We start from the raw sequence: 15,288 nt of genomic DNA, 5'->3' as shown, positions 1-15,288 counted from the left end.
TTTTTTTTCTGATTCTGACGACAGCCTTGGCATTGGCTGCATCTTAAGCTGAAATAATCAAACACTAAAACGCACAGTTTCATGTCCAGTTTTAATGTAAAACACTGCCTGAAATAATTGTATCTTGTCACGTTGACCACTAGGGGGAGGCAAAGATGCGTCTCCCCGTATCTACCAGAAAACTAAAAGTTGCTGATATGACTTCAATGAAAGGTAGTTTTCTGCCTTCCTTTGCTGAGGTGAAAAGGCGACGCAGGTATACGGTTGTTCAAGGGAGTCACAGTGAGTGATGTGGAGGATTTGAAGCGTCGGTGTCCCGCGCGCTTTCACATAAGCCTCAGCTGAGGTCTCGGTCTACGTGCAGAGACTCGCCGAGCTGAATGAAGACCTTCCTTCCTTCCTGTCTCGCGACTGGAGCGGCTCACAAAAAACATCTCCCACACCGAGAAGCCACAAGGAAGCGGAGGTCGCCCGGGATTTACTGGACAAATTCTGACATATGTGCCAACCGAAGTGGGAGGACGCTTGCAATTAGTAATGCTGAAATATGAGCGAAGGAAACCGGGGCGGGTGAAGGCACATGGGAGAGGACTGTCCATGTAGTCCGGGTCCAAGCTGAAAAGAAGGAAAAAAAATTGTCTGCCAAGTGGAATGATTACTACGAGCAGCGTTTTGCTTTGGGACTGGAAACCGCTGCACGCCTAGTCCGCCGCAGCCCAATTCCATGGAGAAACATTGGTGATTCTAGACGCAAACTCTCTGTGTAAATTTCAATTTTCATCAGTTTCAGGGAGAGAGGCATTACCCAAAGCTGGTACCGAGACCAAAATGCTGCGGGTGTCTTTGACAGCATTGAGTCTTTCATGGACTTTGTTCTTCTGCAACGTGAACAGCAGCTCCGCTCAAGACAGAATGTAAGTTGCATGTTCACATCCCATTGATTCATACCCTCCAATATTCTAGTGAAAACCTCTGTCTATACGGCTGTACAACGCTGTTAATCCATACCAAGGAACCGAAGCTTGTTTTCTAAAATCACGTGTAGCTAGTAATCCCCCCTCGGTTACCTAGTTGAACAATCCATGACGACGTGTTTATTATGCACGCATGATTTTACAGTCTTCTATCAAAACGCTTCCTGACTACTCATTCAATTACATTTTTTCTTACACGAAAATGATGCTAAATTGAAGGTCGTCCTTGATTGACTGGTTGCGTAGAAATTTGAAATGTTTTAAATGCATATATTTCTCACCAATTCTTATTAACCTTAAAAAATAAACTTAAAATAAACATGGTTTGTCCCCATTTTATGTGCACATCTTTAAATATTTCAATGTTTAATATGCCAGTTAAGTCCCATCTGGATGTAACTTGATGATTTGCATTTAGATTAATTCAATTTTAACCACAAGACTTGAATGAATAATAATTTAAATTTCTAGTGTTAAGACACACAACATCAGCACAGAATTTGTTACGATCAATGTTGTTGTACATGAAAGTTTATATGCTAGACTAATATGTAAATATAAATATAATAAATCTCATGTGGTCCCTTGGAAAATGCTGAAATATATTGTGCTATCGCCCTCTATTTTTTCATTTAAATTTAGAAAGGTGGACTTGTTTTCCTCAAGGCAAGACATCTGTGACACACTCATTCTTGGGACTGTCTACGCAATTAATCTGGAATTCGTTTACCAGTATGTCATCCAAGATCTTTTGGAAAGAGGTCAGAGATCAATAACAAGGTGGTTCTTCGAGACTCAGTCAATTACATCTTGAACTAAAGAGGAAGTAGCTGTTAAAGGAAAACCTGAATCCGTCTGAAATGCTTGCACGACAACATTTGGCCAAGGAAGAGCTTGAGAGCCTAAGTACTTGAGGGCATGTGACATGGTCGCCAGCACCTGATTCAGACTCATCCAAAAGCCGTTTAAAGATCAAACACTTCATTTCTTCTTATTATCGTTCCGGGACCTTATTTTGATGGGGATTTTCGCCAGACTCGCTCTCTCAGGAACTGCACTTGCCTCTGATAATGCCAACCACCTGATTGTTCATGCATTTTGGAATGTGCCTGCAGAGGTTTACTCCTAATTTCTGCCACATAAACACTGTATGTCTACACACTGAGAGTGAATAGAGCACTGAATTATGAATGGAGAACGGCTACAAATATTTACGTCAACAGTTGGGGCAGTTTTCTAATTAGTCCTCAAGCTGTATTAATTCATAGTCTGAGCTCCCCTGTCATCTGGCGACCGGACAGGTTGCCTGTCCTTTTAAGGGCACAGAAACAGAGTCGACCTCCTGTATACACATTTACTTAACTTCAACTTTGTTGCAGGAGAATGATGAGCCCGGATTCATTCTGAGAAAACATGAGGAAGCACAAACAAACTGAAAGAAAGGGCTGGAATCAAACCTCCTTCCTCCGCGCTGCCATCTGCTTTCTTCCTTCATTCATCGTCCTCTGAATACGATACTTACCAAGATTCTTGACAGTTGCAGACTTCCATAACTAACCTCCCAAAACAACTATAATAATCCGAGTCATACGTGTGTGTCAATGAATGAGCATTGAAGCGACACACACAAACTGCATTTGTGTTTATAACAACAGTCTGACACAGTCAGTGTGTCAGACCACCCAAGGCACAGCGTTGGAGTTACAAACCAAGTAGTTTGTAGTCCCTGTTAACTTGGCTGTTAAACTTGATCTTGCTTCACAAATCCATGTGGAATGCTTTGTGGTGTTATAGCTGGGTTCAAGTGGAGTGGAAGATAGCCGCCATACCTCAAATATTCACCGGTCCTTTCTTAAACATAAATATGTTTTAGATTTTTCTTTGTTTGTGCATTTTGTTCACCTTAATTCCTTCATCTAATTCCACCTCTCCTTGTGCTTTCCTTAAGGGGGTATTTGGTCACTGCTCCCTCAGTGTTTCGAGCTGGAATAGAAGAGAGTGTGAGTGTGACCATCTTCAATGCAAAAGCAGAGACCCGTGTCCAGGTCCAGCTCTCAGTAAAGGGGCAGACTGTTGCCCACAACCATGGCTCAGTCCTCGGTAAGAAACCACCGTTCAAAGTTATTGTTGGTTGGATCAACCCCTACTTTTTTTTTTACTTTTACGCTGTCATTTCACCATCAAATTAGTTTCAGATGTCCTTCCTAGAAATGCCTTGTCATATTGTAACATGGGTGCTTGTATTTATTTCAAACATTATATTGAAAAACTAGAAAGAATATTTTGTCTACAAACAAATTCTTACTCCACACCAATTAACCAATGCTGATCTGAAGCATGTCACATGGTCTTCACACAATGCTGAGTATTATTTCAGGTGGAAAAAAAAACTTTCCAACTTTCTCCATTTTGGTAACTCTGCATTAGACTCTGCACTCTTTTCTCTGTGTCTCCTTTGACTTTAACTATTTAGAAAACAGAGGCCATCTGTAAGTGCATAATGCGTATTGTAATTGTGGCAACGTCTATGGCTTGTTCTTGTGCCTTCTGTTGATACCAGTGAGAATATAATTGATGGGTTTTGTACTTGTGTTTCAGACAAAGGAACAATTAAAGTGAAGGTGAGTCGCTTTATTTTAAAAAGTCTGTCGTCAAACTTGGCCAGTGTCATCCTGCTGATCTAATGCTGCTCTGCTTAAACATCAAAGTATATACATTTTTTTTCATCCTTTCATTAACACATCCTGCCCTGTTCTCATTCACTTTTAGTGTCAGAAGCCATTTGTAAAGTCAGATTTTTCTTTGCTTTATAATTCTGAACACCCCCGTCCATATTGCACACTGCTGTTGTTCAGATATGTCTAAAAATGCGTGGTGTTGTTTAGTAGTGGCAGCTGCACAGTAGTGTGATCCGCTCATCTGTTTGTGCACATTCCTAAGGCAACATGCAAAACTATGCTAACTTTATTTGTAATGCAACATCTGTCTCTGTTCATTCATTGGGAATAAGGTAAGGCCTCAATGTAATGTGCACCAGCTGTTGACGTGCATGTATGGTCCGCCGCCCCCAAAGGCTGGAATAGATCAATCTGATGTGCACTTGATTCTTCTCTCTTTTGCCTTTGAAGATTTAGCGGTGCCCTCCGCCCTCGCTCCGAAAAATAAACTCATGCGAGTGTGCGAAAATCGTTGGCCCAAGTGCGTAAATGCTTGTTTGTGTACGTTTGCTAGGTTCCCTCAGGGCTAAGGGGTCAGGCGAACCTCAAGGTGTGGGGAAACCGTCACGTCATAGAGGGAGGCTACATCTTCCACAACTTCACCACCGTCACCGTGGAGAGCAGAGGCACAGCCGTCTTCATCCAGACTGACAAGCCTGTCTACAAACCCAAACATAAAGGTTCCCCCATTGTGCGCCTGGTAGTTAAACAGATAATCAATGCAGAGAATTGGCTCCATGTTGGAGTGTCAGAACTTGTGCAACATTTGCTTGTTAAACAGAATAGAATCCTGACGATATAATGTGTAGACTTTGGGATGAAAAAATCCTGTTTTTAAATTTGAGTTGCATAACTGGCACATTGCTTACATGACAAATGATAAGGCTGCTGAGTTTCTTCCACACCGACTTTAAATTAGGAGGTGTGATGGTACTGTTCTGTATCACCTTTTCTAGAGTTTAGAAATGTGCATGCAGCCATGGCTGCTTTCAAAGTATAATGGGCAACCATTCTAGACTGATATTTATTTGCGTACAATTTTATTCAGTCATGCAAAGTGTCTGCGATAGATAAATGCCATGACAACAGCTACAATGTTTTTTCTTCTGCTCACAGTGTTCATCAATGTCTACACTGTCACTCCTGACCTGAGGCCATTCAACGATAAGGTAATGTACATTTTCTTGAACGATCAAGCAGAATTTAATGGTGAATAAATGTGCCATTTGTGAAGGAGGAGTTGGTTCTCTCACTAGATACACTGACCTGCTTAGCTAATAATTGCTGTGGCCTGTAAATAAAACATGTCTTTATCGTCACATGCATCACAGTTTGTGTCGTTCAGTTGAGACATGTAGAGCTGTTTACAGAACTTGAGCTTGAGTTATTTCATTTGGAATGTCGGCAAATGCTGTGGATATACTGCGCAAGTGTGCGGACAGACGGTTTATTGATGCTAGCAGAAGCAAGTGCTCGCTCATTCATTACTGTAAAGAGAAGAAAAAAACGGTCCTTTACGAATGCTTCTTATGGACTGACCGGCTCATTTTATTTTTCTCCAGGTTGATGCATACGTGTTGGTGAGTACAGACCGTCGAGACCACCCATGGAAAGCAGAGACATATCGGAGGGGGTGGGGAGGGGGGCATGGCAATTTGAGTTCCCTACTTGGATGAAGATTACAGAGTAAAGGCACAGAGACGCTCACATAGATAACAGGGCAGAAGACTGTTTTCTGTTCTCTCTCTTTACTAGAATCTTGCTGAAACTTATGCCTGACCTTTAATGCAGCCTATGTATTGTGGAGAAAATATTTGTGGCCCCATACCGCCATCAAAGCAAGACCTAATCACACACACTGATAAAATATATTGTTCTTTATGTTGATGGAGATAATTTCATTTATAGTTTTATTCTGTTGCAGGATCCAAGAGGATCCCGAATCGTCCAGTGGAAAGGTCTAAAATCGATCTGCTGTGGTGAGACTTTTCAGCCCTGATTATTACATATGAAGCATTTGTTGTTACTTTGTCAACCCTCAGTTTGGACAAAGGGTCAGATGGTCTCTCTTTTGATTTACTAATGATAAATCTGCTCGTAAAATCTGGTTGTAATTTGCTTTGATTATGCAGTTTTGTGATTCTTACATCAGATGTGCTCTCCATGTGTTGACCAGACTTTTCTCCTGCTCAGGGATCATGAACATGAGTTTGCCTTTGTCAGACCAGCCGGTGTTTGGAGAGTGGTTTGTCTTTGTTGAGGTGCAGGGGCAGACCTACAACAAGTCGTTTGAAGTACAAAAATATGGTGAGGAGGAATCATGTTTTTATGCTCCCTTCGATCCGCAGTTTAAAAAAGGTCATTGACATTGACTGTTGTATTTACTTGTATACAGACACAGAACATCTCACTTAGGCAACTTTTCTGTCACTTTAGGAGTTTAGGAGGAGGAGAAGTAAATCAACCAAATGATTTCACTTAGATTGCTTTTCACACACTGACAGTGACTGGCATTCAGGAGGAAACATTTATTCTTTCTTTCTTGTATATCATAATGGCAGAAACAGTCACATGATTTAGAACAAAAGTACCGGCGAAAGAAAGTCTAACATATTTAAGTGCATCAGCGGCATCACACTATGATGTCATAGTAACCAAAGCAACCATGATGAAGGAAACTAAAGGTTGAGGTTGCTCTGACGGTTGGAAAATTTTGGAAAATTCTGAAAAACTTCAGAATTGAAACACAAAAGTGTTGTTCTAAGCTCTCTATGCGGCAGTGTTCCCTCATCTCTGTATGCCTTATATAAAAAGTGTGAATTGATTGTGTTCTTGTTGCAGTGATGCCTAAGTTTGAGTTGGCCATTGATCTTCCCAGCTATATACGTGACCTGAGCATATGTGAGCAGGCCACTGTCAGAGCGAGGTAATTTGCTTTCTTATATTTTATTCTTGGATTTATTTATTTATTAGTAAAATGGAATTTTCGATCTTATTACTGAAATGTGTGACAGATATACCTTTGGAAAGCCAGTGACGGGTAAGCTGACGGTGAACATGACAGTGAACGGAGTGGGGTACTACCGCCATGAGATGGGCCATCCTGTGATCAAAACTATGGAGGTCAGTGAAGTGTCTTGGTCAGCAGATATCTAAACACCTCTGTCACTGAGTGAATTTATAGAAGGAGACTGTACCGAGACGGGATAAATTGTGTTGTCTGTCTTTAAATTATATTCCCAGCGCATAAATGACTGCTATTATGTCTCATGTGTATCATGCATTAAACATAACTATTGTTATGACTGGTCCCAGCCATGTGTAACTATTATTTAGCTCTCGTGGTGTTTTGCAGATCAAAGGTTCTGCCAACTTTAGCCTCTGTGTCAAAGACATGATGCCCCTGGATGTCGCGGATCATTTCAGAGGAACAGTGAATATTTGGGCTTCGGTTACCAGCACTGATGGTCACAGGCAAACCACATTTGATGATTCCACTCCTGTTCATAAGCAGCTTATTGACATAAAGTACTCTAAAGACACCCGCAAACAGTTTAAACCTGGTCTTCCCTATAAAGGCAAGGTAATGAAATAGTGATAAATGAATACTTATCTTAACCAGCAAGGATAGAAACAAATATAAACTTCTTTTTCTGTGGTGTACAGATTGAGGTGACCTATCCAGATGGAAGTGCAGCTGATGGGGTCAAAGTACGGATAAAGGCAGAGTTGACGCCCAAGGACAACGTCTACACCAGCGAGCTGATTTCTAAAGATGGTCAAGCAATGTTTGAGATTCCATCCATCCCCACCGCGGCCCAGTATGTCTGGTTGGAGGTTAGTGGCTATGGTTTTATTGTTGAATTTAGGGTGGAGTGCAAACTTGCACTTGGATTCTGTTCTGGAAGCAAACTCCTGTGCTTCTTTCTGTATTTACAGTCTCCACTCTGTTTTAATGTTGGGAACTATAATGAAAGAATAAAGGTTCAGTTGCAGCAATATAAGATGTAGTATGTTAAAGAGCTACGATCTTAACCCCTTTCGATGCAGCAGACTCTTGTCTTGTCTGTAGTCATGCCTCAACCACTGTGGACACATGGTCGTCTGTTACGGTAAAACATGCATCTGATGAAGAGGATTAGAAGACAATAATATTTCACTAGAATATAATTAGAAGGCTGAAAGAGATTTTCATGAAATGGATGTACAACATTAGGATCTCAGCATGGAAACTGAAAAATAAAGTCGTAGCTCTGGTTCAGAACCATTTGGACCATAGCAATAATGCTGTGTTGTTTTGTCAGCAGCAGGGAGAGAATGAGTTGCTTAACTGTACAGCAACATTGTGAGTTAAATTAAAGAGGAGAAACAAAACAACTGTTTAGGAATGATGCATGACAAGTGCTATTTTTTGTGTTATTTATTAAATTTATTTATGAGTGTGTTTGTAACTGATAAATTAATAGGTTATATTTGCACTGTCCAGACCAAAGTGACCTCTATCAAGGGCAAACTAGTTGGGGACCAGTACCTGCCAAGTTACCTGTCCATCAGTAGCTGGTATTCTCCCAGCAGGTGTCACATCCAGATCCAAAATCCCAGCACTCCACTCACAGTAAGGCTTTACCTCACCGCCACGAGTGGTTTTGTTCGAGATTTAACTATTTTGATGTGTGCAGGTTGGCCAGGAGGCAGAAGTGGCTCTCAAATCCACCTGCCCTTGCAACTTCACCTTGCACTATGAGGTGGCCTCCAGAGGGAACATCATCCTTTCAGGTCAACAGCCTGCCAACCAAACCGCCCACCGCAGGGACAAAAGAGCCACCGTTACCTTTGACAAGAACATCCACACCACAGATCATCCGTCCGGCACCAGTCAGTATTCACGTTCCTCAGTTACCTTTCACCTAAATTTTGCCTCTGGTTAATCGATAATTCCATTCATTGAACTGTTCATTGTTGTCTTCTAGGCTCCTCTAGTCAAGAGGAGATGGACACCTGTGTGTCTTACATCCACTTCCCTGTCAGTCACAGAATGGCACCACTGACTCGCCTGCTGGTCTATTACGTCAGGGAGAATGGCGAGGGCGTCACAGACAGTATACAAATCCCCATCCAGCCCAAGTTCGAGAACCAGGTTTGTGTTGTCTTTAAACTCCAGTGTGACGTCAGTGCATTCTGCTGTCTGTTTTCCGTAAACAGACACTTGCGCTCACCCACATGGTGTAAACAGTATCCAAATAAACATGATCTGACCCATTGTTACTTTATTGAATTATCCCCTCGGAGCTGGTGGCGCATTCTCCTCTAAAGAAAGGCATTGAGATGGGACTTGTTTTTATCATGTCACTGAAGAAAGTAGCATAAGAAAACACTATATGTGTTTTGGGATCTGAGCCATGCGCTGACTGCGGTGTGTAAACAAACAGCTGTAGTGGACTTGGAGAAATCCTCAGTTCCTGTCTGTATCGGGCCAAAGTTAACTCCCTGAAGTATTTACAGCTCCCTGGTATGCCATTACAACACTGTGCTTATGCGAATGTGTGTCAGAGTTGGGGGTTGTGGAGGCATGATGAGACAGAGACGGGCAGGCTGATAAATGGAGTCATGACAGCAGTATCCAGGAGAGGATGACAGGTTACACCGCTGTGAAAGGAGGCCAGCGGATACGATTAACAGGGCTAATTGGTGACAGTGTTGATGAGTGAGTGCTTGTGGTTGACTTTCTCGATCCTTCCCTCTCTAATCTGGAGTTTCTCACACTTTTTTGACCCGTGAGATTTGTTGCTGCAATGATGTGTGGGGAAAAATATCTAACATTTATTACATTAAAGGCATGGTGTATGGAGCACTTTGTATCTGCAACCATTGATTTTGCTGTCATGTAAATATGTAAATATCTGTTTGTTCTATATAAAATTTGACCACATTTTATTAACTTTAACTTTAGAAGTCTTATTTCCTGTGACACAAAGATGAGAAGCAGACTTGAAGATGCTAATCTTTTGATTGGGAGTGAATAGAAAGGAGGACATGAGAAACTGGTAAATTGGGTGGCAGCTCTTGTGGAGAAGTTGGGACAGCCAGAGACAGATAGTTGGAGATCGAGGAGAGGCAGAGCCTGATGGACGAAGGCCAGGATGACACTTAGGTCCTTGGGTGAGATAAAGGAGAACCTGAAATGGGTCGGTTGGAGTGTGTCATGTGGTTATGGTGAAGGAGACTGTCTTGAGACCGCTGTACTTGATGTTGGCAAGATTATTGTGTTTTTCCAGGGTCATGAAAAAGCATCTGTGAAATTGCCTACATTTTGTTCTCTATTTGTGTCACAGGTGTCTGTCTCTCTATCTACGAATGAGTCGATGCCTGGTGACCCCCTGACTCTGCGCATACAGGCTGATCGAAGCTCTTGTGTTTGTGTCGCCACAGTGGATAAAAGCCTTTATCTCATAAAGCCTGACTTCCAGCTCAGCCCAAACAAGGTTTGTCATCATCATTTGGATGAAATTGATAATATCTAGGTAACAATGAGACTCAACATTGTGCGTCATTGTGTTGGCACGCTTGCAAGACTCGTAGTGTGTTTGCCCATTTTCATTATGGCACAGCGGCCTTCAACATTTGCTCGGCTTTTGTGAGCTGACCATGTGATTTGCATTCATTCTAAATTGTTTTAAATGATTCTTCTGAAAAAATCTTGATTATCTTGTCTGTATTCATGTCATTTAATATTGTCACTCTATCACATTTCTTTTTCTGATAGATATTCAAAGAGCTGGCTGACTTCGATATATCCGATGCTTTTGGTTCTCCCAAAGATGACGGTCACTTCTGGTGGCCTGGGCTGTTGTCAAAGAGGCGCCGGCGGTCGTCTGTCTTTCCTTGGCACTGGGACATAACCAAGGATGCTCGCTTTGCTTTCACAGTGAGAACATGATGATGAACGTCTGATGGCGTGACGGGAGTTTCCGAATAATAATCTTTGTGCGTCTTTTTTCAATGTATGCTTCATACAGGAAACTGGGCTGGTCGTGATGACCGACTTGGTGAGTTTAAACCACAGACAGAGCGGTGGGATCTACACAGATGAAGCCGTTCCTGCCTTTCAGCCGCACACCTCCACTTTAGCGGCCGCTATGCACTCGCGGACGACTGTCAGGTACAAGATTTCATCCCAAACGACAACACTTCACTGCTAGCATGTCGCTTTGTTCAGGAATTATTAACCCAGAGTAGTTTCTGTTTTCACTTTTATTCAGTTTTGGGGAATATTCTGAGAAAACTGATCTGTCATTTTATACTTCACTTTTTCAGTTTTAAATTACCTATCAGTTCTAATCAGACCAGTATTGCTGTAGCTACAGTGAGACTCTTGCTTTCAGCAATGATATCAATAACCTCAGGCCTATCAGTTGCATTTTACTACCTCATCACTTCCCAGAATGAAGTGATGAATCCCAGATGAATCAGTGAGCTCCATGTAGTAAAAAAATATCCACTTCAGTGGTTTTCTGTCATCATTGTTTGATGTTGCATTTGAGATGAAGATTTTTATGGAGCACACTTTTAAGCATGTTTATATTTTTTAGGGTGGGTTTATTTTTGAGTCACCATTTGCTAAAACTGAATCAATTTACTTAAAATACAGATTATTTACCTTGTTTTTTTGAGGAATATACTACCTTGTGACAAAATCTGTGAGGTCATCATTTCGTTCTGTTTTTTTCTGACCATCTCAGAAGCTGGAAGAATACCAAGGCTGATCTTTTGATAGCAAAACTGTTTTGGATGAGTGTTCACCATATAATTGGAGAATATATAAATACAGTACAATATTGGGACTACAACAACAACAAAAACAACAATAGAAGTTTTATCTCAGAATGTAGCATACTGTTAGATACTGTTAGATTATTGTACTTACTATCTTATTTTGTAGTTGGCACCTTCACTTTATAACTTCAGCCATTTATTCTTATTCATTTTTTAAATTGTATTGGTTCTGTTTTTTCATCACTTACAATAAACATTTTTTCTGATTGTAATATTTGGTTTGCAGAGCAGAGAGGCGGCGGCGTACGTTCTTCCCTGAAACCTGGGTGTGGCACTGCCTTAATGTCAGGTATGCATGTGTAAATCAATTTGGTGGATGTGAGAAAACAGACGGTTCGAAGAAGATCCAGCACGATTGAAAATGGTGCAACAGAACACAAAGATGTCTGGGAAATAACAGATGGATTGGAAAAGTAGCTGGATGAAATGAAATATAGTGTTGAGTGAAGGTAAGCTGCTATATTAAAGGGGATGGATGGAGGAAGTATACAGTAAAAGAAGTGTGTATCAGTCCAGCATCCTTAACTCCGGACGTGAAAGTGCTTCATTTAAATTGGTCAATCTTGGAACGGATTGTCAGTTTTCAACAGTCCTTCCATTTATTTCGAGCCAATATGAATAAAGTGACCATACATTCATATGCAGGGCTTCTATTGAAGCTCTGCCTAATTTCCGGAATGGTCCAAAGGTCTGATTTCCCTTAAAAAGCCCAATAAAAGTAGATTTCAAAGAAGCTAAATCTGGACCAATGTTGAACATGCAGTTCTTCATCTTAATTGTGGCCTGTGACTGGTTGCCAAGTACAACATTTAGAACAAGCTGCCCAAATGATCTCAGCACATTAATTCAATGAAACATCAACCCCCTCCCGCCCCCGACGCCTATCCATTTATTAGCCAGGGCAGCTGCTCATGTTGACGCAGGTGTTGTGAGTGTGAAATTAATCCACAGTGTTTCACTGGGCAGTGCTGACACTGGGGAAGCTGAGCTGCGCCTGGATGTACCAGACTCCATCACTACATGGGTGACCGAAGCTGTTGGCATGTCTGACGCCAAAGGGATGGGACTGGCCAAACCAGCGGAGCTTCGCACTTTCAAGTCGTTCTTTGTCGACTTCACATTGCCCTACAGTTTGATCAGAGGAGAGCAAACCAAAGTTCCACTTACCGTCTACAACTACCTGCCGACGTGCACCGAGGTCAGTCTTTATTTGTCTCTTAATATGGGATGATTTCTTATCACAGTAATTATCTGTTGCTCCTGGAGTTCCAGGCAGAATCACAACATGAATCAGCAACCTCCAACTTCATGGAGCTGACTATTAATAATAAACACACGTTTGTATTTCTATCCTTGAGGGGACATTGTGATTGCCATAATGCTTTCCCCAGCCTCTCACCCTAAACCTAACCATCCAAAACAAATGGCTACCCTTAACCAGGACTCTGATCCAAACTTAAATTCATATTATAACAACCCAGTTATTTTGAAGTCACAGTGTCATAGGTCCTCACAAGGATAGCGTTTTGTCCAGAATTGGTCCCCACAAAGTAGGATAAGCAAGCCCCCGCCATACACACAGACACTCTCGCACAAAAACTGTATAAATAAAATAAATATGATAGAATGGTAGATATGGTTGCAAGGCCAATTTTTGAAGATGGGAGAGTATTTTCTCTGTTTACATGGAGAGGAAAGTTACAATCTGATTTAGATGTGCTTGCTTATGCGTCAAACATTCAATCTCAACCCAAGTCGCAGAGCACTCTAAACACAGGGCAGAAGCGTGGTGGAAGAGTGTACTCCGCCGCACTACTTCCTCCATCCATGTGTAAACGAAACAACATCTGTAACCTGGCAACACCTTCAGCAAAGAATATAAACATATTCAGTTGAATATACACTTTTTAATACATTTGTTTTACATTGACTGTGCTTCGCTGTTGAAGCAGCACGCTCTGCAGGTGCACGGACAGCTTGGGTTGCAGGAACATACTTATGTTTGTCGGATTCCTTTACGGGTCATGTGGCGAGCATGTTAGCATGTACATTGACACATAATTTAGCCCAGACACGGACAGCGGATCCGATGTGTTCATCGCTGCTGACCCAATCAACTGCCAAATCCGCCCCTCTCGATCAAACCAAATTTCATTAAAAACTTGATTGGGCATTTATTCTGATCAGAATAGAAGACTGGCTGTGTACAATCAAGTTGTAAAAGGACATGGGCCTCGTGACTAGTTTCCATCCTGAGAGAGTCAACATTAAAAACTTGATTCATTTCACATTATTTCCCTGCACGCACTGCTCTTCCTCACGCAGCAGCTTCCCCGAGCCTTGACCCTGGAACCACAAGTTGCTGCAACTCCTCAGAACTCTGTCTCCCTCCACTTCCCTTGAGCTGGAGGATTCCCACATTTCAGTGTCCAGCTTGTTCACCACATGGCGTGGCTACAAGTTGTTATTGGCATCCTCTTCTTACTGTGGCCTGGACCACGGTGGAGATTCCTTCTAAGGTCTTGTTACTTCTCCTGCACCCCACTTGCTGCCAGGGCCACTTGTTCGCACGCAGCTGCTCTCTCCCTCTCTTTTGATCTACTCAACCAGTACTTTGGTCCATCAAAGTGCTGACATTGGTAGGTTTGTATGTTTTGTAAAACAATACATGTTCGATGATGTATGTATTATTTACGTACCCACCTGAATAACAAAGTTAGAATTTTTTTTTTTTGCTGTTAATTAATCTGGACCAGGTGCCACCCACTGACTGATGCTGGTGGCGGAAATGGTGTGACCAACCAAGTTCTGGTAGCGAGAATGGTACACCTTTGAAGCAGTTTCCATTTTTCAGTGCATGTTATGTGTTGTGTAATAGTTTTTTTTTTGTTGATGAACTTGTTAGCACAGTGTTTGTTCATATAATTTTTCTAAGGATCTTGAGTTACAGTCTTGAGTGTGTACACAGGAGTGGCAGTGATTCCGCTGGTAATGCATTCTGTAAATCCCGCTTCATTCCCTTCAAACACCCCCACCTTGGAAGGAGGAATGAGGAATATTGGTAGCCACGACTGTAGCTTCAGCTGTGGCTACAAATTGCTGCTCTGTCTCACGGTCATGTTTGTTTCATTCCTGATGAGCCTTTCAGAGCTGTCATTGTACTGAGCTTTGTGTGACTAATATTTATTGATGAATAATTGCATAATTGCTTTTCAAATACAGTATTGGCATCAAATCAAATCAAAATCTATTTATTTGTTGTTGAAACAACACATGGAGCGTCTGCTTATTAGTACACATAACCACAACATGATCAATGTATGAAGGACACAATCCTCCTTTTGTCGATGTTCTCAAGCACGTTATAATAATAATAATTAAAAAAAACGCAGTGTGTTCTGTCACGGACGCCACAACATGGCCAGGGGTACGTCCAGCTGCTGATATACAGCGCTCTTCAGATTTCGCTGTAAAACAAGTCCATTTGACATAGAACTGCACAGACACGTGAAATATTTTGCCATAAAGCACTATTTTACTGCAAAATTACTTGTCAAAGTGCATGTCATCGGTACTTTCAAAGCAGTGAAAGTTCAACTAAAAGAATGGGAGGGAAAGCATTAGTGAGTAGTTTCAAGTCAGCGTTTGATAGGGGAACCGGCGATGGACAAAATTAATTAGCACATTTTGAACTTAAAGCATTGTTTTGCAAGAAACATCTATTCATGGAGAAGGTAGAAATTCCAATATTTAAGTACCGAGAG

General features: G+C 41.6%; 1 protein-coding gene across 1 annotated transcript in view; it reads left to right on the top strand.

Annotated features, from left to right (window-relative positions):
* Positions 1-254: 254 nt before the first annotated feature.
* The window catches only part of cpamd8 (C3 and PZP like alpha-2-macroglobulin domain containing 8), a 36,180-nt gene continuing 21,146 nt past the window's right edge, over positions 255-15,288 (top strand). The window contains exons 1-20 of the mRNA XM_053853654.1: positions 255-914; positions 2,923-3,074; positions 3,573-3,595; positions 4,206-4,371; positions 4,808-4,860; positions 5,254-5,271; positions 5,616-5,670; positions 5,885-5,998; positions 6,533-6,617; positions 6,706-6,814; positions 7,047-7,274; positions 7,358-7,528; positions 8,178-8,306; positions 8,371-8,566; positions 8,662-8,828; positions 10,024-10,173; positions 10,455-10,616; positions 10,708-10,850; positions 11,751-11,813; positions 12,491-12,722. Of these exons, the coding sequence (XP_053709629.1) occupies positions 829-914; positions 2,923-3,074; positions 3,573-3,595; positions 4,206-4,371; positions 4,808-4,860; positions 5,254-5,271; positions 5,616-5,670; positions 5,885-5,998; positions 6,533-6,617; positions 6,706-6,814; positions 7,047-7,274; positions 7,358-7,528; positions 8,178-8,306; positions 8,371-8,566; positions 8,662-8,828; positions 10,024-10,173; positions 10,455-10,616; positions 10,708-10,850; positions 11,751-11,813; positions 12,491-12,722 (2,502 nt within the window). The 5' untranslated portion in view covers positions 255-828. The remainder of the gene's footprint in view (positions 915-2,922; positions 3,075-3,572; positions 3,596-4,205; positions 4,372-4,807; positions 4,861-5,253; positions 5,272-5,615; positions 5,671-5,884; positions 5,999-6,532; positions 6,618-6,705; positions 6,815-7,046; positions 7,275-7,357; positions 7,529-8,177; positions 8,307-8,370; positions 8,567-8,661; positions 8,829-10,023; positions 10,174-10,454; positions 10,617-10,707; positions 10,851-11,750; positions 11,814-12,490; positions 12,723-15,288) is intronic.

The sequence above is a fragment of the Synchiropus splendidus genome, chromosome 1, assembly GCF_027744825.2.
Source record: "Synchiropus splendidus isolate RoL2022-P1 chromosome 1, RoL_Sspl_1.0, whole genome shotgun sequence".
Lineage (NCBI taxonomy): Eukaryota > Metazoa > Chordata > Actinopteri > Syngnathiformes > Callionymidae > Synchiropus > Synchiropus splendidus.
This window is presented reverse-complemented; position numbering and strand designations above follow the sequence as displayed.